The 19,929-nt window shown below is 34.8% G+C and overlaps 5 protein-coding genes across 5 annotated transcripts; 4 read left to right on the top strand and 1 right to left on the bottom strand.

The window, feature by feature from the left end:
- Positions 1–1,208: 1,208 nt before the first annotated feature.
- Positions 1,209–4,703, top strand: LOC130982183 (ribonuclease III domain-containing protein RNC1, chloroplastic-like). The gene is made up of 6 exons (XM_057906067.1): positions 1,209–1,702; positions 1,791–2,279; positions 2,882–3,083; positions 3,309–3,509; positions 3,765–3,851; positions 4,036–4,703. Exons 1-6 carry the CDS (start codon positions 1,392–1,394, stop codon positions 4,351–4,353), a joined length of 1,608 nt encoding a protein of 535 aa, XP_057762050.1. The 5' UTR covers positions 1,209–1,391; the 3' UTR covers positions 4,354–4,703.
- Positions 4,704–5,312: 609 nt separating this feature from the next.
- Positions 5,313–9,426, top strand: LOC130982184 (casein kinase II subunit alpha-2). Its single transcript, XM_057906068.1, has 10 exons — positions 5,313–5,774; positions 6,380–6,509; positions 6,713–6,907; positions 7,193–7,350; positions 7,964–8,054; positions 8,164–8,229; positions 8,486–8,568; positions 8,785–8,848; positions 8,969–9,037; positions 9,182–9,426. Exons 1-10 carry the CDS (start codon positions 5,689–5,691, stop codon positions 9,239–9,241), a joined length of 1,002 nt encoding a protein of 333 aa, XP_057762051.1. The 5' UTR covers positions 5,313–5,688; the 3' UTR covers positions 9,242–9,426.
- A 503-nt stretch (positions 9,427–9,929) lies between these two features.
- LOC130982186 (uncharacterized protein At2g23090-like) lies at positions 9,930–11,251 on the bottom strand. The gene is made up of 4 exons (XM_057906069.1): positions 11,036–11,251; positions 10,887–10,927; positions 10,749–10,757; positions 9,930–10,302 (listed from the first exon to the last, which is right to left on the bottom strand). Exons 1-4 carry the CDS (start codon positions 11,106–11,108, stop codon positions 10,189–10,191), a joined length of 237 nt encoding a protein of 78 aa, XP_057762052.1. The 5' UTR covers positions 11,109–11,251; the 3' UTR covers positions 9,930–10,188.
- Positions 11,252–12,362: 1,111 nt separating this feature from the next.
- LOC130980354 (uncharacterized) lies at positions 12,363–13,638 on the top strand. The gene is made up of 2 exons (XM_057904046.1): positions 12,363–12,975; positions 13,265–13,638. Exons 1-2 carry the CDS (start codon positions 12,363–12,365, stop codon positions 13,636–13,638), a joined length of 987 nt encoding a protein of 328 aa, XP_057760029.1.
- A 4,537-nt stretch (positions 13,639–18,175) lies between these two features.
- Positions 18,176–19,920, top strand: LOC130980052 (acyl-CoA-binding domain-containing protein 3-like). The gene is made up of 3 exons (XM_057903652.1): positions 18,176–19,046; positions 19,166–19,271; positions 19,568–19,920. The coding sequence occupies exons 1-3, from the start codon at positions 18,373–18,375 to the stop codon at positions 19,622–19,624; spliced, it is 837 nt and encodes a 278-aa protein (XP_057759635.1). The 5' UTR covers positions 18,176–18,372; the 3' UTR covers positions 19,625–19,920.
- The last annotated feature ends 9 nt before the right edge of the window (positions 19,921–19,929 follow it).

Below are 19,929 nucleotides of genomic sequence, written 5' to 3' on the forward strand. Positions count from 1 at the left end.
ACACAGATCAATCCCTAAGGTTTTACTCTGGCAGACAAATCAGTCCTCAATTTATTTTCCGGCAAAGTAATTACTCAGATCAGTCCCAAAGATTTTAAAAATGGACATTTTAGTCTCCAAAAAAATTAATGTACAAATCAATCCCCAATATTTCTCTCTGTTAGACATAACAATCTTCTGTCCAAAAACAAAATAATAATAATAATAATAATAATAATAATAATAATAATAATAATTATTATTATTATTATTATTATTATTATTAATTGTACAATAATACTGTACTATATTTTTTTGTATTTTTTGGACAAAAATAATGAAAATTTTTTTCATTATATATATATATATATATATATATATATAATATATATATTATATATATATATATATATTATATATATATATATATAGTCACTCAACAACAACAAACAACAACAATAATAATAATAATAATAATAATTCTATAAGAAATTTAAGATTAAAATTATTTGATATTTTTGTATTTAATATAATTAAAAGATGTGCTATGTAAAAAAATATGTTTGTATTAAAAAATATGTATTAAAAGAAAATATTTTAATTTGGATTTATATTAAATACATATTTTTTTAATACAAACATAATTTTTAAAATAGTACATCTTTTGATTATATTAAATAAAAAAATATCAAATAGTTCTAACCTTAAATTTCTTGTAAAATAATTTCTAATAATTTTATTGATTATTATTATTATTATTATTATTATTATTATTATTATTATTGAGTAACTATATATATAAAAGAATTTAATGAATAAATTTATTATTATTTTTGTTTAAAAAATATAAAAAATATATTACAATGTTATTGTGCAATTAATAATAATAATAATAATAATAATTTTATTTTTTTTAGATGGATGACTATTATGTCTAACCGAGAGAAACATTGAGAATTAATTTGTACATTAGTTTTTTTGAAAATTAAAATATCTATTTTTAAAATTTTTAGGGACTAATCTGAATAATTACTTTGTCAAAAAATAAAATAATGACTGATTTATCTACCAAAATAAAATTTTAAAAATTAATCTGTGTATTAATTTTTTTAAAAAACTAAAATATTCGATTTTAAAATTTTGGAAAGTGATTTAAGTAATTACTCTGTTTATTATTTATTCTAATAGATAAAAAATCAAATATCTTTTTCTAATCTGCGTCACATCGTCATCGACGAGCTGCTTCAGCTTCACCTTATCTTACCTTCGCAGGTCCAACTCCTAAACCCTGCAACTAAACCCCTCGTCTATGGCGTCAAACCCATTCACACAAGCTAGCATAACCCAGTGATCAATCCTCCTAATGTTCAAACCCTACTTTCTCCCATTTCCCCACAATTAGCTTCCTCTAAATGGAACTCTCTTCTTCCTCCTCCTTACTCTCCCCGAAACCATGTTCACCCGCGCTTTCCAGCTACTCCTTCTCCTCTTCATTCTCCCCCTTCCCAATCAAAAACCACAATTCCAGAAACCGGAATCCACAGAGCTTTCGCATTCTCGCCGTAGCCTTGGAACCGCCGCAGCAGGAACTCCCCAACACCAGCCCCCATCCTCTCCTCAAGGAGCTCGCCGAACGCAAGAAGATAACTTCTCCTAAGAAGAAAGGTCCCACAAGAAGGTTCCTCTTGAAGCCCCCATTAGACGACAACAAACTCGCTGACAGGTTAGTTACCACTTACCAGTTAGTTATCAGATTTCTGCACTCACCTCTAGGCACATTATCCAGTGTAACTAACTAACTAACTATATAGGTTCCTCAAGAGCCCACAAATGTCCCTAAAATCGTTCCCCTTGTTGAGTTCGTGCTTGCCTTCTTCGCGGCTCAACAGTGCCGACAAGGCATGGATTGAGGACTACTTGCTGGAAGCCAAGCAGGCTCTGGGGTACCCTCTCGAGCCCTCCGAGGCGCTGGGGGACGACAACCCTGCCAAACAGTTCGATGATTTGTTGTATCTGGCATTTCAGCATCCGTCCTGCGAGAGGACCAAGGCGCGCCACGTGAGGTCAGGGCATTCTAGGCTGTTCTTTATTGGGCAGTACGTGCTGCAATTGGTCATGGCAGAGTTCTGCTTGCAGAGGTATCCGATGGAGTCGCCGGGTCCGATGAGGGAGAGAGTGTTTGGTTTGATTGGGAAGAGGAACTTGCCTCGGTGGATCAAGGCTGCAAGCTTGCAGAATTTGGTTTTTCCCTATGATGATATTGATCGGATGTTGAGGAAGGATAGGGAGGGACCTGTAAAGTAAGTTCTCAATTAGGCCCCGATTGGCCAGGGAACTCTTGTTTCTATGACTTGTCAAATTGAATTTGATTTGTTAGGTTTGGTGTTAGCATATGCATTGCTATTAAACTTTAAAGTTTCTTAGTATCGTATTTCTCTTATTCCTATGTTGATATTCTTTTGAAATATATTGAAATTACTGTGTTTCGTGTGCTTGAGATGCTGAAGAGTAGATAATTCGTAATGAAAGTTCTGTTGATGTTGTTTTGCCTCTGAACAAGATAACTGACTGAAATTGGGATGCAGTGGATGTTGTGCACATAAGATACCTCTGTCTCTAGATTTTGTTTCGCATGTGGACTAGCATCTTTAATTTTGATGCACTGGTTTGTGACATGAAGTACAGGGTTATGTTGAGATCAATAACCTATCTATTTAGTATTGTCTCCTTTTCAAGTCGAAAATTGTCAAATGATTAATGAATTCAAAATATCAAGATGCTAGACTGGCTCACTGTCTAAAGAAGATCTAGGAAATAAAAGAAAAATATTTTGGATTCTCCTCGTAATCTGTTTCTGAATGAGATTTTCACTCCTTTTTTCACCCTTGTTATTCTTTGGCAGGTCAGTATTTGGAGCTTTGTTTGGTGCAATCTATCTTTGTCATGGTATTCCAGAAGTATATCGTGTTCTTTTTGAAGTATTTGGAATGGATCCAGATGCTGAAGATTGCCAACCCAAACTGCGCAGACAACTTGAAGACATAGATCATGTGTCTAATGAACTTGAAAGCAAGATAAGCTGGCAGGATATTGTCTCATATAGGGTAAGTTTTCCATATCTTTTGCTAAAATATTATTTGAAAAAATAGTTAGCTCATAAAGATCTGTTTACTATGTCCACGGCTCAAATGCAGCCTTGTTCCATACAGATTTGAGTACATTTTCTTCAGTACTGCCAAATTTCAATCGTCAATTGTTGCCCTGCAACAGAAATACATGCCTATTATTAAATGGAAACACATTAATGATGTTTACTGTTCTTCACTCAGCCTCCTGCAGATGCTCTGGTTGCACATCCAAGGCTGTTCCGAGCTTGTGTTCCTCCAGGCATGCATAGATTCAAAGGAAATTTATGGGATTATGATAGCAGACCCAAGGTTATGAAGACACTTGGATATCCGTTAGAAATGACTGATAGTATTCCAGAAATTACAGAAGCCAGGAACATAGAGCTTGGACTTGGACTGCAGGTAGCTCTACTATTGCCTGCTGTTTTATTTTTCCTTATCTTTCCATCAAAGTCATATATCTGTCTTCGATTGTTCGGTTGAGATTAGGTGTACCTTTGATATATCTCTGAACAAAACAATGCATTTTATTATGAGAACAACTTTTTAGGATCTTCAAGACCTTTCGATGGAAGATATAATGTTAGAAATTAAAAGTTTGAAGGTTCTCTTGCTTCTGTTATAAGTTCTAATGTTGAATGTTTTATGTAATTGCAGCTCTGTTTCATGCATCCATCAAAGTACAAATTTGAGCATCCTCGATTTTGCTTTGAGAGATTAGAATACATCGGCCAAAAGATACAAGTAAATTATTTCCGCTGTCTTTGGGATAATTTGACTGCATAGGTCCAATGACTCTAGTTTTGTTAAGAATATATCATGCATTTACTACACAGCTTCTAATCAGATTCTAAAGGTATTTCTACTCGGTCTTATATTTTTGTATTAATATATATTTTTTTATCTTTGAAAAAATTGTTGTATTAAGGATTTGGTGATGGCTGAAAGATTGTTGATGAAGCATTTAGACGCTCCAGGATTATGGCTTCAAGAGAGGCACCGACGCCTTCTTCTGAACAAGTATTGTGGTAGATATTTGAGGGAGAAACATCTTCATGGTTTCGCTATATATGCTGACGATAAACAAGACTCTTTCGAGTGCAACCGGAGGAACAGAAACCCTGCCACAGCATCTATTCAACAAGCGATTCACGGGCTTTCATATCTTGTTTATGGGAAACGCGATGTGAGACGTCTAATGTTTGAGGTTTTTGACTTTGAGCAGGTTCAGCCTAAAGAAGTCTAAATTGGAGAAACAAGAGTGACATAGCTGTATAAGCATTGCAATTATAAGCACTGCTATTTTTCTGATATCATTCAGTTCCCTTTCGGTATATTTCTTTTACATTTTTTTTCCTTCTCTTTATTTAGGTTTTCCATATCACAATTCGATCCATTCACTTGTAGTTGATTTGTAAGTTCTTATTTGGAAGATGCTCATGTAAATAATTGTATTTTATTAGTTCATGGAGATGATGATACAGATTGACCAATTGTACTAACACTCCATGGCTGACAATGAGGCATATCCATGATGACGAAATCGTAATTTTGGTTGCTATACCGGTGGAATGTCGCATACTCACAAGTCACATTCACTACAAGGATATATTTTGAGTTAAAACATTTATTTTTTTTTTGGTATTTGAGTTAAAACTTTTTTTTATTCCCTAAAAGGTGTTTGAGTTGAAAGTTCTTTTGGGTCGGCGTGCCCTAACTTTTATGGTGAAGTACAAGGTATCAATAATTGGGCTTTCATCACCACTCACTCTTACAAGACGCAATCAAACCGAAAGGGAAAATTCGTTCAACTTGATGAGGTTATCCCCAATTCGCAATTCCCCATAGTCCTTTGGCATGATTGCTACTTATTTTGTTGCCATATATTTCAGAGTTTGGTTCACAAGTACTTCTCATTAAATAAAAGTATTTATTTCAACTCTTTATCGTCCCAAAGATCTAAAATCATAAATATCATTCAACTTTTTATTAATCATGTGATTAGGCTTACAATAGCAGCAGGTAACTCCGACGTCAGCCCTCTTGGAAATGGTAAGTTTTTTTTTTCCTGAATACAGAAAGTAAGAATCTCTCAAATTGGGTCATCTCTAGATATTTATGAAGGCAAGTCAGTAATTTACACGTCAACAGATTCTTCACGTTAGATGGACCCACAGGTTTGGTCCAAGCATGAAGCATCACACACAAGAAGAACCCCCCATCCCGCTTAGGATATTTCTCTTTTCTCTAACCCACCAAAGCCAAACGCAGCTTTAATTTCCTTTCCCTTTGTTGCGAAGCGCCAGAGAAGGATGGCATAGGAAGAAACGGTGATGGAGTGCACATGAGTGCTAACATGCGCGCCAACCAATCATCATCTCGTCAACATCACATTACTACGACTATTCTCCCTCCTTCGCCTTTTACTACTGTGCAACCCTGTTCCCTTCCATGCGCCGGTTGCGCATCCTCCCTACCCTGCGCATCGTAACTAACTAAAACCGCCATCACTATCTCTCCGAGCACAAATCAATCATCACAAATTCGAGATCTCTTCTTTTCAGATTCGGAGCGCCCCGCTATGTCGAAGGCGCGCGTCTACACTGATATAAATGTTCTTCGCCCCAAAGAGTACTGGGATTATGAGTCTCTCAACGTTCAATGGGGGTAACGTTGCACCGAACCCTAATCTCTCTCTTTTTGCTATTTGCTATGTTATTCGTTCTGAATACCGAATAGTATAATTCAACAAATCACAAAGTGAAGGGGAATTTCTTGCTATCAATATAAGCAGGCGTGTGTATGCGCGCATAGTTTCTTAGCTGCTGGTGTTAATGTTTTACTTTTGAATTCCAATAGGTTTAACGGTTTTTTGTAGCAGCTAGCTAAGGGATGGGGAATTCTGCCTTTTCGCTTCAAGTTATACCTGTTTGGTTTGGATCTCATGCTTTTTTACTTAGCTTATGTGTCGTAGGAAATCACCTTGTAATACGATCATATTTGACAATTTCTTCAAGTTATGAGCATTTTATTTGGTTGTTTATTTATTTAACTAAAGTGATTGTTGTTTGTGTGAACTCTATAATTAGCTCGTGGTTTACTTGTGCTGAAAGGGAAATGTGGTTTGGGACCTTCTGACGATTTCATCTTGATATTTATCTCTGTGATTATGCCCATGCCTTAAGACCTTTTGGGATCTAAATCCTGTTCGTTTTACAGTTTTTGTTCTAGCAGTATTGTTTGTTTTGTTAACTACTGTATGCTTTTTCCAGTGATCAAGATGATTATGAGGTTGTGCGGAAAGTGGGAAGGGGGAAATATAGCGAGGTTTTTGAAGGCATAAATGTTAATAGCAATGAGCGCTGTATAATCAAGATTCTCAAGCCTGTCAAGAAAAAAAAGGTAATCTTCTTTTCATTAGAGTTGCTTTCTACACTAATTGTGAATCTGCAGGCTATGAATTAAGCCAGCTACAGGTGCTTTATCAGAACAATTCTTCTAAGATATGCTGCCCCATGGATTATGTTATGAGTGCCTATGTACCATGCCATTTTAGTTATTCTCGGCAATAGTTTTCTTATGAGATCTTCAACGTCATTTTGTAGATTAAAAGGGAGATTAAAATACTTCAGAACCTCTGTGGAGGCCCTAATATTGTCAAACTTCTTGATATTGTCAGAGATCAACATTCGAAAACTCCTAGCTTGATATTTGAGTATGTCAACAGTACAGATTTTAAAGTTTTGTATCCAACCTTGACTGATTATGACATACGCTATTACATATATGAGCTCCTCAAGGTAACAAGATCCTACAATCTCTTCTAGTATTTTGTAATGTCATTATACGTATTTTTCCTTTCCTTAGTTGATGTTTTGCCGTTAATTAAAAAATTGAGTGCATTTGATGTGGATTAGGATCCTTACATGTATTCTCTGTTTGTCTCATAATTATAGGGCTTATATAGTGTTGCTTATGTAGACAATAGACATGTGGTTATATATCATGAAATTATTACTTAGTTTTCAGTAAATACATTGGTAATTTTTTTCCTTGCCACTAACTGCTTTAGTTTTGATTTGCAGGCATTGGATTACTGCCACTCTCAAGGCATAATGCATAGAGATGTCAAGCCTCATAATGTTATGATTGATCATGAATTAAGAAAACTTCGCTTAATAGATTGGGGTCTTGCTGAATTTTATCATCCTGGAAAGGAATATAATGTTCGTGTGGCTTCAAGGTAACATTTTCTGACCTGATGAACATGGTCTCAACTTTGTTCCCAAGAGCAGAGATAAGCGGAAAAGAAAACCTAAATAAATTTATTGATGTGATATAGAACCACTGAACCATTAAGGCAGTGTCAATTTGGAATTAGCAAATTTGACAGATTACTCAAAAAATGTCTAAGCATTTTGTGTGTCATGTTTGTTGTTCCCCCTAAGGAAATTCTGAAGTTGTGGTTATGTGAAGCAACAGTACATCATTCTTATAAGACCAAACACCACTACTATTCTGGAAGTTTTTTGGGTTTATTGAGTGCAACATTTCTTGTTGCTGAACATTGTGACAATTAAGAACTGCAAAAAGACTATAGAGAACTTTAACAATTAATGCATCTTTTACAAATGAAAATTTTGATTCCCCTCTTCGATCTGAGTTTAGTCTGGCTCAACTCTTCAAGCTGCTCTCCCTCTCTTCTTTTTTAGCTGAACAAATTTCTGCCCTTTTTCTCTGGTTACCTAAACCCAGGTCCTATAACATGGATTCCTATCAACACTCTTTAGTATCATGTTGTAAGCTCATAGTCTTCAATTTTATATATTGTCATGTGCTGTGCTTTTGATTTTCAGATACTTCAAGGGGCCTGAACTTCTAGTTGATTTGCAAGACTATGACTATTCATTAGATATGTGGAGCCTTGGCTGCATGTTTGCTGGAATGGTGAGAATTATACTTACAGGTTATTGGATATTTATGGCCTAACCTTGGCATTAGCTATGCTGATAGTATAAAAGTGAATGTACTTTTAACATTCATTGTTTTGATACAGATATTTCGCAAGGAGCCTTTCTTCTATGGTCATGACAACCATGATCAGCTTGTCAAAATAGCTAAGGTAAGATTCATGTTGCTCTGAAATAGTGTATAAATGTTTGAATGAATGAGTATCATGATCATGTTGCAAAATTAAATTAAATGTTTAGTTCCAGATTATGCCTATGGTATCATTTCCCTTATTACTGACCATCATTTCATTTACTAACATATTCATCTCTAAAAAGGAGTTACACCATTGCTAATGTTTGATTGACAAACATACTGAAATATTTATTTCTAAAAAGGAGTTATTATTAATTATTTGTGACATGCAGGTGCTTGGGACTGATGAACTGAACGCGTATCTGAATAAGTATCATCTAGAGCTTGATCCTCAACTTGATGCTCTTGTTGGAAGGTAAGTATTGTCTTTAATTAATTTTCCACATATTTCATCAGTTTTAATTTAGTTAATTTCATTTACAACTTATCATTTCAGGGCAAGGCAGGTATCCTTGTCCAAGCAATCTCATCAGAAGTTTGCTCTGCTTATTTTGACTGAATATCCTCCTGCTATGTATAGAAAGAAAGATCACTTTTTTAACAAATCTTTTATTATCTCTTTCTTGTGCAGACACAGTCGCAAACCATGGTCTAAGTTTATCAATGCAGATAATCAGCATCTTGTGTCTCCAGAGGTCATTTAAGCAGTTTTTCAATTTTGCATTGGCCTTGCATTTAGTGTACCCTGCAATGCAGTCTATCATTCTTGCATGTATAGATACATATCTCATTCTTTCCACATGACTGACATGCAGGCAATTGATTTTCTTGATAAGCTCCTTCGGTATGATCACCAAGACAGGCTAACAGCCAGAGAAGCAATGGTAATGATAGTTTTTTCAATTTGACATAACATGGTTCTGAGGTTGCATATATAGTTTGTAATATTTTCGTTTAGCGCACGCGCGCGCACATATATGTCAGTTGTGTACTAACTTTTTGATGCCACCTTTGCGTATATCCTTCAGGCACATCCATATTTCTCTCAAGTTAGGGCTGCAGAAAGTAGCAGAATGAGGACACAGTAAATCATTTGTGTATCCATAAACCCGACTCTATATAATTCGGGATTGTTTTAAAGTACCCCCAATTGAACCTTGATTATATTCTGTTTATCATAGTTAATTTTCTTGTGGAGTGAAACTAGTATGTTTCGGTTGAAGAATAATGTTATATCTTGAAACTTGAGGTTGTGCCCGTTAAGTTGTGATTATGTACGAGATCTTAGAGCCTAGGCAACGTTATTCTACTATAGAATGCGGTGGATGGGATATCGTGGCCTGCATTTGCGATTGCTCGTTTGAACATTATTTACCCCATCCAGCATAGCCATCAACGTCAACACTCAGACAGTTTCCAGCATCGATTTCAAGAGGTAGTAATGGCCATCAATCGCCACGAAAAAATATTTGAGTATGTCATAATGAAATTTTCATATTAAATATATCATCATGAAACTAAATTCAAAGCTGGTTTAAAACATGTCAGTAAAGGTCTGATACAAACAACTACTAATCATTTTTTCCGGTATTAACAGCCATTATAGCCAAATTCAATCTTTAGCAGCAAAGAGACAACACGTATATATATAGTTATATACCAAAGTAGAATTGATTTCGAACAGATTGGAGAATACAAAAAAATTCCATTTTTGGTTTGGTGACTTTAGTGTCATATAAGCCATAACTTGTGATGATTTCATAAGACAGCAATCTATGTTTCTGCAAGAGACACTTAATATTAACAATAATTATCGTTAAACATTACAGTGACAGAAAAGAGAGAGCATCACAAGTTTCTTTCCCAAAATTTGGGAAAATCATATTAAATGTTCTCCCTCCCCTTCTTGTCTCTCCACACAACACACAGACACAGCCAACATAAATATGAGGAGGATCTCTGTGAATGGATTAATGGAAAGAGGCCATGATGATATTAAGTTCTCTCCACTTGTGCTCCCCAATATGTTCACTTTTTAGTTTTTAAGGTGAGGAAAACAAACATAAACATCAGATTTAGGGTGTTTGGCTTCGGCATGCTCCCTGCACTTCACTTCTGATGTGGTGCACATAAATGTCTGCATGCATACCTGCACTGCAATCATCAATCACAACATTATTTTATCAGTCAAGTACAATTCCGCTTCAATCACTTTAGCAATAAACCTTGTGAAATAAACAGTCAGGTTCACCTTTTGTTCTTTTATCTCTCCTAGTGCATTCATATATTCCTTACACATACTGGATTCAAATCTAAGTGAATTTGGGTATTAAACCATCAATAATCTTAATATATTAGTAAACACATTGCATAACTTTTACATGATAGTCTTTTTAAGAACATATCTTCGGACTTGTTAGATCATACAGTTAAAAGGTATAGCAATATGGTAAAGATCCCCCAACCGAACAAGAACAATAACCAAGAAGTCAAGACCAAAACAAAAAATAAAAATAAAAAAAAGGAACAATTTCCCAAGGTTTTTGATGCAGATGAAATATTCTTCTTTGAAGAAAAAAAAAATTGATCAATTACTTTACAGCTCTTTATTTATTTATTATTATTATGTTACCTTTTCCACCAGAGAACCATTCATTAATATTTTCGTTGAAAACAGGACAAAGCAGACACGAATGAAATTGAAGTACTATGAGACTATAATCACCAAATTACCTGGATCGACATAGCTTTCTTGTTTGAATCCAGCTGGCTTCCTGACACGTATAAAGAAAACAATTAGAATCAACAACTACACCAGATCTAACACATCTCAATTTTCTAGATTTCTTTTTAACCAAATCAGAATTCAAAAATTTTTTTACCTTTTGCGGCCTTCTGCTTCTCGAGGTTCTTCTCACGAGCCATCTTTGCCTTTTGCCCATTGCCTCCTCCCATGACTGGGTGCGCGAGCTGAGAACCACGAAACCCTAATTATTCTTCTTATTATTATTATTTCCCAAAAGGGGAGCGAGCTTAGTCGCGGAAGCACCAAGCAAAGAACCACAGGGAAATATGAATGGCGACGATATATGCCTCAAGCAGTCAAGCGATATATTATTAAATTATTATTATTTTACTTTATTTCTTTTTGTTTTTGGTAAAATTTTACTTTCTTTCTATTTTCTAACAAGGGGCGGGCTTAAGCCTATTAGCCCAAGCCCAAAGAATTTCATTTCTTTATTTATTGTGCCTGTAATTTTGTTTTTAATAATTTAATAAGAACAAGTTTTTATATAAACTTATTTATCACTACTTCTCTTATGTGTTTTTGGAGTATTAAGTTTAGAGTTATTATTTAATTTAATTTGGTTTCTAGATTTGTACTAAATCTTAATTTAGCCTATAAAATTTTAATGGTTTTTATTTAATTTTCAAATTTTATAATGACAAATTAATATGGACATAAAATAGCATTCTGAAATCTATTAACGCTTAAATAGTAAAAAAGTGACACCGTATTATTTATTTTGGGAAGAAAAATTTTAATAAATACAACTTATGATATTGTTCTGAAGTTATTTGAGTGTTGAAACTAAAATGATGTTGTTTTAGACTTTAAAGAGTTCAGTATTGTATTCGGCTGTTCATATCAATAGTCTGTTAATGTTAGAGAGATTGGGACTAAGAGACAAATATTTGGTTTGGTAAAATTTTTTGGGCTCATTAATTAGAATATGGAAAATATTTTGGTGTATTAGGAGAAAATGGACTTATAGTGTGTATTACAAATAGATGGACGTGTCAGATGAAGGGATAACACGCAGGGGGCGTGGTGCCTTCAACACGCAGGGGGCGTGGAGGCTACGTGGCACGCTCTGATTGAGCCACCTAAGCAGCACGCAGGGGGCGTGCTGAGTCAGCACGCAGGGGGCGTGCTGACGTGGCTGAATGTAGATGCAGCACGTGGCAGCACGCAAGGGGCGTGGTGAATCAGCACGTAGGGGGCGTGATGACGTGTCAAAACGTGATTGGCCAGGAAGTGCAGCACGTGGGGGGCGTGATGAGTCAGCACGCGGGGGGCGTTCTGACACGTGTCAAAGCGTGATTGGTTGAGACAGGCAGCACTGCTCTATATAAAGAAGAGCTCGAGAGTGTTTTCCATAGTGAGTGAGATTTGAGTGTGTTGTGAGGATTCTTTGAGGTGGTGTAATGGAGGGAACTGCAAATTTGGTGGTGTATCGCAACGGGGAGATAATACGTAATACTCATGAGGGAGTGAGGTTTGTGTGCCAGAATCCGTTTTCGTTTGTGGTTCCCTGCACGATGACATTAATGGAGCTGCAGAACGGCCTCTGTCAAAGCATGGAGAATGGTACGTTAATGAGAGTGAGCAGAATTCTGTACCGAAATCCGGTTGTGGTTTTTTGTGGTCTAATACAGTTTGATGCCATGCCGATCACTGATGAAGCGAGTATGCAGAAGATGTTTCAAATTCACCAGCAGACTCAGATGCGACACCCACAGATTGAGGTGTACGTTGATTTTGAAATTGTAGAGGCAGTGGCGGTTGAGAATGATGTAGATATACATGATGATAGAGATGCAGTGTACCAAGGAATGAATAGTGACAGCGAAGATGATTTCGAAGCCACTTATGAGGCCGGCGACGAAGATGAGGATGGTAATGTGGGAGTTGAGGCAGCAGCAGAGAATGTAGTGGTGGGTCCGTCGACCAGTCAACCGATGGATGTTCCACCTTTTATGCGTGAGTTGGATCTCGAGGCCATGCATGCACACGAGTTTCCGGAATATACAAACATAGGTACGTGGTCACTAAATAATAATTTTTTGTTAGTTTATATGTTCGATTTAGTAAAAAACAATGTTGGATGGACCGGACCGGACCGGACTGAACCGGCCGGTTCGACCAGAAAATTGGTGAAGCAAATATTAAACCGGTCCGGTCCGTTAATTAAACCGAATAAGAAAACGAACCAGTAAAGATATGTAATTTATATTTTAACTTGAATATTCTTAAGATGTTAGTAAAGATATGTAATTTACATTTTAAGTTGAATTGTTTTTACTATTTTTTAATTTTGTTGACATAGGCGTTGCCGATGGTGAGGACGGGGAGTTCCGGATTGGAATGGAATACAGTTCTAGAAAGTCGGTCGTCGCAGCAATTAGAAGTTTCACTATTGGTAAAGGAGTTGACTATGAGGTGTATGAGTCTGAGCCACAGACATTCTATGCAAAATGCAAGATGTACGGGCGTGGATGTGACTGGCTTATCCGAGTTAGCTTGATACGAAAAAAAGGTTGTTGGGAGATACGAAGATACAACGGTAGCCACACGTGCACGATCGGAACAATTTCACAAGATCATTCGAAGTTGGACTCAGATACAGTTGCTGATGCTATAAGGCCATTGGTCGAGACGGACCCGTCCATCAAGGTGAAATCTATAATTGCGGAACAATAATAATAATGGTTCAAAAAACGGATTAGAAGAGCCATAACTACTTACCTCCTGCATGTAATCTATATCATGCCTGAATGTCTCCACGGTCTTCGATGACCACGCTGTGGTCCGTTCCGAATGACTCCACCTGAAACATTGTTAATTGAAAAAAATTAACTAAGTCTTCATATGTCATATATGCATCATGAAAATAACACATATCTAAAATAAATCTTATTACCTCATGGCAACTGGTATGTCGGCCGGTGGAAGCGTTTGTCTCGGTACGGGAGCAAGACACGGCATTCGCTCCCATGCCCAAACAAACAAGAGATTTAGAGGGCCATCCATCTCCTTGGTATCATATCGTGATGCACGGCATAGTGCTCTATAAAGATGTGCGAGACAAGCTGACCCCCAACTATAAGTATGGATCCGCTCGAAATCACGAAGCAACGGTAGATATTTCGCATGAGCATATGCAGTCGACTTGTCTGTGAATAAGGTCGACCCTAACAAACAGAAGATATGACATCTGACGTATCTCCTGATAGACTCGTCAGTGTCCAACTGCTCTGCGTCTCTAACACGTCGAACCCATGCAAGCTTTATATAAGACTTCGCATTACCACTGACTGATGGCTCACGACCGAATATCTCTATGCCCTGACTTTGAACGAACTCGCCACTACTATCTGTCCATCCACTGACAGCCTCTCCATCAATGGGTAGTCCGAATATATGAGCCACATCCTCTAATGTCACTGTAACCTCACCGATCGGCAATACGAAGGTGTGAGTTTCAGGTCTCTACCTTTCAACCAGAGCCGCTAACATGGGATGAAATCCTCTTATGACTCCAATTCTAGACACATGGTAGAATCCCGTGACGCGTAAGTAGTTCTCCACTATCGGATTCCACGTCTGTGGTGGATCCAGTTTACGCACCAACAAATTCCGATTAGGCTGCATCAACAAAGATATCTGTTACATTATTTAAATAATAATCATTATAAATATATTAATAAACATTGACATATTTATTTTAATATCTTATTTATTAAAATATTTAACATAGCTTATCTATTTATTTATTTATTTTTTAAAAATTTTAATTCCTTATTTATTATAATATTTATGTTTTAATTTTTCATAATATTATTTATTAATTAACATACACATATTTATATTAAAAAATTCAAAATTTTTACTACCTAAATAATTTATGCATACATTTATTAGTATGCAAACCGTAAATATATATGTATATATTATATCATATTATATTGTTACTATTTGTATATTATTATTATTATTATTATTATTATTATTATTATTATTATTATTATATTTTTAAATTGATATAAAATAAATGAGCGATTTTTTTTTACTCGTGCATGAAAATTTTTCTACTTTTTTTGCAACATAGATTTCTTTGTTTATTAACAGAACATTTACTTATTTTACTATAGCATTTTAATATTTTATTGTAAAAAATATATATTTTATTATAAATTTTTTATTACATTACATAATATACAGTTTATTATATTATAGTTTTTTTATAACATGTAATTAATCTCAAAATAAAAAAATATATATACGTTACTATATTAAATAAAAAAAAAAACAGAAAATTAAAATACAATAAAGATATAATGTACCAACTTACATAAATTGGATGATCCAAATAATTTATAATATGTTCTTCCGGAGCACAGTAATTACGAACCATCTTTTAAAATAAAGACAAAAAATTTTTTCCTCCTATTTTCTAATGTTCCTATTTTTTCCAATACAACCTTCCTTCTCCTCCTTCTTGATCTCTAATCTCTCGTGTATTTTTCTACAGACTCTCTCTTCAACAACCTTCTACTCTCAAACAATATGATGAAGAGGCTCCTTATATATAGAGCCCCAGCTGCTGCTTGTTGCTTCCCGAGTGACATTGTCTCCTGTATGGAGACCGCTTTGGAAATCTGCGCTGCCACCTCCACCACGCCCCCCCGTGGTGTCAGCCTTCTGCATGGCTGCCAAGTCACCACGCCCCCTGCGTGGTGCTTGGGGGAAGACACGCGGCCTCACCACGCCCCCTGCGTGGTGCTTGGGCGACGACACGTGGCCACACCACGCCCCCCCGTGGTGCTCCGGTGATGACACGCGGCTAGGCTGCTTGGACAGCACGCTCCCTGCGTGGTGGCTGCTACCCCCACCCCACGGTAAATCACCCCACTTCCCAATAATCTCCCAAAACACCAACCCATTCTCCATATGAAAAATAATTTCCGAATTTTTTGAAAAGGTGCTTGTACTCTTTAAAAACTCAAGTTTCTCATTTTTTGTTTGGTAAATAAAAAAGACTATGTACTTATACTTGCAATTTTTAAAAGATTGGGGTACTTTTGAAAGCATCTAAGATAGAGCTTTTCAAAGTTGGCTTGTGCTTTTCAAAATTTAAATGTCTAATATAACCTCATATGTTAACTAATTTTTAAATTTAATGTTCGCATTTATGTCTATTATAGTATTTTTAAATTTTAAAAGATATTTTACCAAACACAATTGTTGTTACTTGTGTTTATTGAAAGTTATTTTTAATTTGATTTATTAAACATAAATGTTACAACTTTTAAAAAGTCATATATTAAAAATTAACTTTTACAAGCTATTTTGAAAAGTAAAAATTTTACCACATTAAGCAAAAGACTAAATTAAGTCTTTGTATTATGTTTGGTAAAAAGTGTACATGACTAAGTTATGTCTTAGTGTCCTATTTTGTTTAAGATAAATATAGGAATGAAATAAGAATATTTATTAAAATATCTTTAATTATAAAAAGAAAATGTTATTAAAATTTTTTGTTTTTATTTTTAAAAATTTCAATTTTTTTGTGTTTCCAATTTTCATTTTTTAAAAGTATTGAAGGGACTGAAATTTTGTATTCCAATATTAAAATTTTAGTTTCGGTCTCTAGCCATTAAATACAATATTGAATCTGACTTCTCAGTCTCTAAAAATAAATATTATTTTAGAGACTAAATTGAGACTTATTTATAAATTTCCATACTAAATTGAATATTTATTAAATTCTACTAAATTCTTTTCACCTAGTACTTAAATAGTTATGAATATGATTGGTAGGTAGTATATTCAATGCATTTTAATTAAACTTTTACAAATGGTTTATTCAATAATAATTTTATAATATTAGTTGTTGATAGAATATATATATATAAAATCATTGATACTTATAGATTTTGTTGTTTTTATACTTGATCATGTCATCATTGATCCCAAATTCAATATAAATGTTGCAGTACAACGATAAAACGTGTTAATCTGGAATAATAATAGTCTAACTCACTACCTTGGCGAGTCTGGACAACTTTGCTTAGACAACACACAAAAACAAGTGAGGGGAAAAAAAAAAACAAAAAAAATGTAAAAATAATAGAGAAGAAAGAAATAGAGACATACATATATAAAGATATGATTTCACTAGAATTTACATACCAAATGTTTCTCGTTAAATTTTCTAGAAGAAAAGAAAAGGCTAGCAAAAGAAGGTATGCTATTTCTTAAGAAATTAGATTTGACTATGAGGAAAAAGTTGATTTGGTATGGCAAAAACTACATAGAAAACTAAGTGAATACCTGTCTGATAAACCTCTGGTGCTTTGACAGCTTTCAGCATCAACAAGAAAAAATGTCCTAATACGATTTTTTTTTCTTTTCAATTACAACCAGTCAACCCAACAAATAGTATATTGTGTGTTGTTGATGAAAAAAAAAAAAAGAAAGAATAAAAGAGTTGGTACAGTTTATAAAAACAATTGAACTCAAATAACTTGACTGTGATCTCATTATAAATGTGACGAATTTTTTAATAGATATGCTTATGCTTATACTAGTAAATATTAATTCCTTAGAGATAATGACTTGAAAATCTTGACCTTTGTTTACCTTTAAGGTTAACAATACTACAATATTTTTATAAAAAAATAATAATTAAAATATAAATATTTATTATGTTAAGTTAAATATATTAAATTATCAATTCTTATAAATAATCACCTAACAAATAAGGGTGTTATTAACAAACTACAAAATGACCGATGATTTCAGCCTAAAAAACCCAGGAACCTGTTTTGAATCCCAGTGGAAATTGACTGATCCGATAATATTATTCTTAAGAGAAAAGAAAATCAAAACCACTTTGAAATTATGTGATGAGCGTGTAAGTTCCCTGGCTCTTTGTTGCAGTGCCACCGATGTAGTATGGTGGTGGTGGAAGGCCAGGAAGGGTCATTTTCTTACACCGACTGGCATATATACATGGCTTGAGTAAAACGTAACATGTATATAAATCCTAAAACAGAGAAGTGCATCATAAAAATATAATGTTATACTACTTTTATACACTTATTTTGTATATTTTTTATGATACAAAAAATAAATATTTTGTTTCCTTATTTCTTATCTTTTTTAATATAAAAAACAAAAAAATATATATAAAAATAGTATACACAAGACTAGTAAACATAAATATTTTTGCATAATCACACCTAACATCAGCCAAATTAGAATATACCTTGCTCTCTTTTTGATGCAAATGAAGCCGACTTTTATTTTCTCCCTTCTCCCTGTCGGTTATGTTATCATCACAAATAACACACTCAGTTCTCTCTCTCTGTCTCTCACAACACAAACACATAAGCCATAAATTCTTTCTCTTTATCCTCTATCAAGTCATTGATGGAGCTTTTATGGGATCTTGCCTCCACCATAGCTCTCTCTCTTCTGCTTCCTCTGATTTTCATCAAGGTCTTGTCCGTGACGCCGAACTTGGATGCAAATGAGGAAGTGTCCGTTATTGCAAGTGATCATCAAGATGATGATCATGATCATGGAGTCAAATCTGAAGAAGTTGTTCAGGTTGTGGCGAAATTTGATGAATCTAGAGACAAATCAGTATTGGATAAGCTTGCAGTTCCAGAAATATTGCATGAGAGTTGTGGATCGCCAAAGATTCGCAATTCAGGTGATGTTGATGGCGAGGAAAGAGTTTACAATGAAATCGAAGTCGTGGATTTGGCAGACAATAATTCTGCTAAAGAGGTTGAATCAGATGTGGTAGAGTTTGAGATCTCGCAGTGTGATGAAAATTGCAATAATAATAATAATGATTATGAGATTGCTGAGGATGATGATGAGGATGATGATGATTGGGAGGGAATAGAGAGAACAGAGTTGGAGAGGCGTTTTGGTGAAGCAGTTTTATTTGTTGGGTCAAAGGTCAATGCTGAAGCAGTTGCGAGTCTTGGTAATGCTCTGAAGATGAAGTTATACGGTTATCACAGGATAGCAACTGAGGGTCCTTGTAGGCAACCACAGCCAATGGCACTCAAGTTCTCTGCTCGAGCAAAGTGGTATTTAATTCATATTTTCTCAAAAAATCTCTTGTTTGAGTTGCTTAGGGTTATAGCTCTTATATTAGAATATTAGATATTTTGATGTGCTAAACGGATTATTATTTGTTTTATTAAAGGAATGCGTGGCAGCAACTTGGGAATATGAATCCAGAGATGGCCATGGAGCGATATATCAGCCTTCTTTCAGAAAACATTCCTGGTTGGGGGATAGATTCTCCTTATGTAAGTGACTATAAATATGATTTGATATACCTCTATGTAGTTTTATATTAATTGCTTGCCCTTTACTAAAAGAAGTAAAGATGAAGATAGGATTTTATGTACAATTTGAATAATAATGTGCCCGGTACCTACCCTAGTTAATTCCCTTCAACTACCCCAGATTGTGATGGTAGACTCAATGGGATGTTTATTACTTACTATTGGGTTTCTCATTTAAGTAAGTCTTAGTTGATGTGTTTTTTAATTTTTTTTATCATACCATGATTGAAAATTTTCATGTCTTTTTTAAATGACAGGAAAACGCTAAATCGGTTCCTGCAGATATACACAGATCTTCGGATTTGAAGGCATAGGTATGTACAAAAAGCTAAAAGATGGTGGACATAATAAGGTCAATGCACACTCAATTGGACCTACATATACACATATGGTAATGGAGTTGCGTTTCCCACAAGTAGTTGCAGCATTCTTTCTTCATGTGCAAAACGATAGTTTCTTTGAGAATGATGCAGATCCCTGCGATTGAGGAAGTACATGAGGGTACAATATTAAGTAGTTAAATTAGTAATTAGTGAGTTGTAGTTTAGGTCACATTATTAAATAATAATTCTGTATTTTCCCTAGGTTCACGAATTTGTCTATACGTATATGATTCAAT

This window comes from Arachis stenosperma, chromosome 5, assembly GCF_014773155.1.
Source record: "Arachis stenosperma cultivar V10309 chromosome 5, arast.V10309.gnm1.PFL2, whole genome shotgun sequence".
Classification (NCBI taxonomy): Eukaryota; Viridiplantae; Streptophyta; class Magnoliopsida; order Fabales; family Fabaceae; genus Arachis; species Arachis stenosperma.

Coding starts and splice junctions, on each gene's coding strand:
- LOC130982183 (XM_057906067.1), top strand. CDS start 1,392: ATGGAACTCTCTTCTTCCTCCTCCTTACTCTCCCCGAAACCATGTTCA. Junction 3,084..3,308: donor AGGATATTGTCTCATATAGG/GTAAGTTTTCCA, acceptor TTCTTCACTCAG/CCTCCTGCAGATGCTCTGGT. Junction 3,852..4,035: donor ACATCGGCCAAAAGATACAA/GTAAATTATTTC, acceptor TGTTGTATTAAG/GATTTGGTGATGGCTGAAAG.
- LOC130982184 (XM_057906068.1), top strand. CDS start 5,689: ATGTCGAAGGCGCGCGTCTACACTGATATAAATGTTCTTCGCCCCAAA. Junction 6,510..6,712: donor AGCCTGTCAAGAAAAAAAAG/GTAATCTTCTTT, acceptor GTCATTTTGTAG/ATTAAAAGGGAGATTAAAAT. Junction 8,849..8,968: donor AGCATCTTGTGTCTCCAGAG/GTCATTTAAGCA, acceptor ACTGACATGCAG/GCAATTGATTTTCTTGATAA.
- LOC130982186 (XM_057906069.1), bottom strand. CDS start 11,108: ATGGGAGGAGGCAATGGGCAAAAGGCAAAGATGGCTCGTGAGAAGAAC. Junction 10,928..11,035: donor GAAGCAGAAGGCCGCAAAAG/GTAAAAAAATTT, acceptor TATACGTGTCAG/GAAGCCAGCTGGATTCAAAC.
- LOC130980354 (XM_057904046.1), top strand. CDS start 12,363: ATGGAGGGAACTGCAAATTTGGTGGTGTATCGCAACGGGGAGATAATA. Junction 12,976..13,264: donor TCCGGAATATACAAACATAG/GTACGTGGTCAC, acceptor TTGTTGACATAG/GCGTTGCCGATGGTGAGGAC.
- LOC130980052 (XM_057903652.1), top strand. CDS start 18,373: ATGGAGCTTTTATGGGATCTTGCCTCCACCATAGCTCTCTCTCTTCTG. Junction 19,047..19,165: donor TTCTCTGCTCGAGCAAAGTG/GTATTTAATTCA, acceptor GTTTTATTAAAG/GAATGCGTGGCAGCAACTTG. Junction 19,272..19,567: donor GGGGGATAGATTCTCCTTAT/GTAAGTGACTAT, acceptor TTTAAATGACAG/GAAAACGCTAAATCGGTTCC.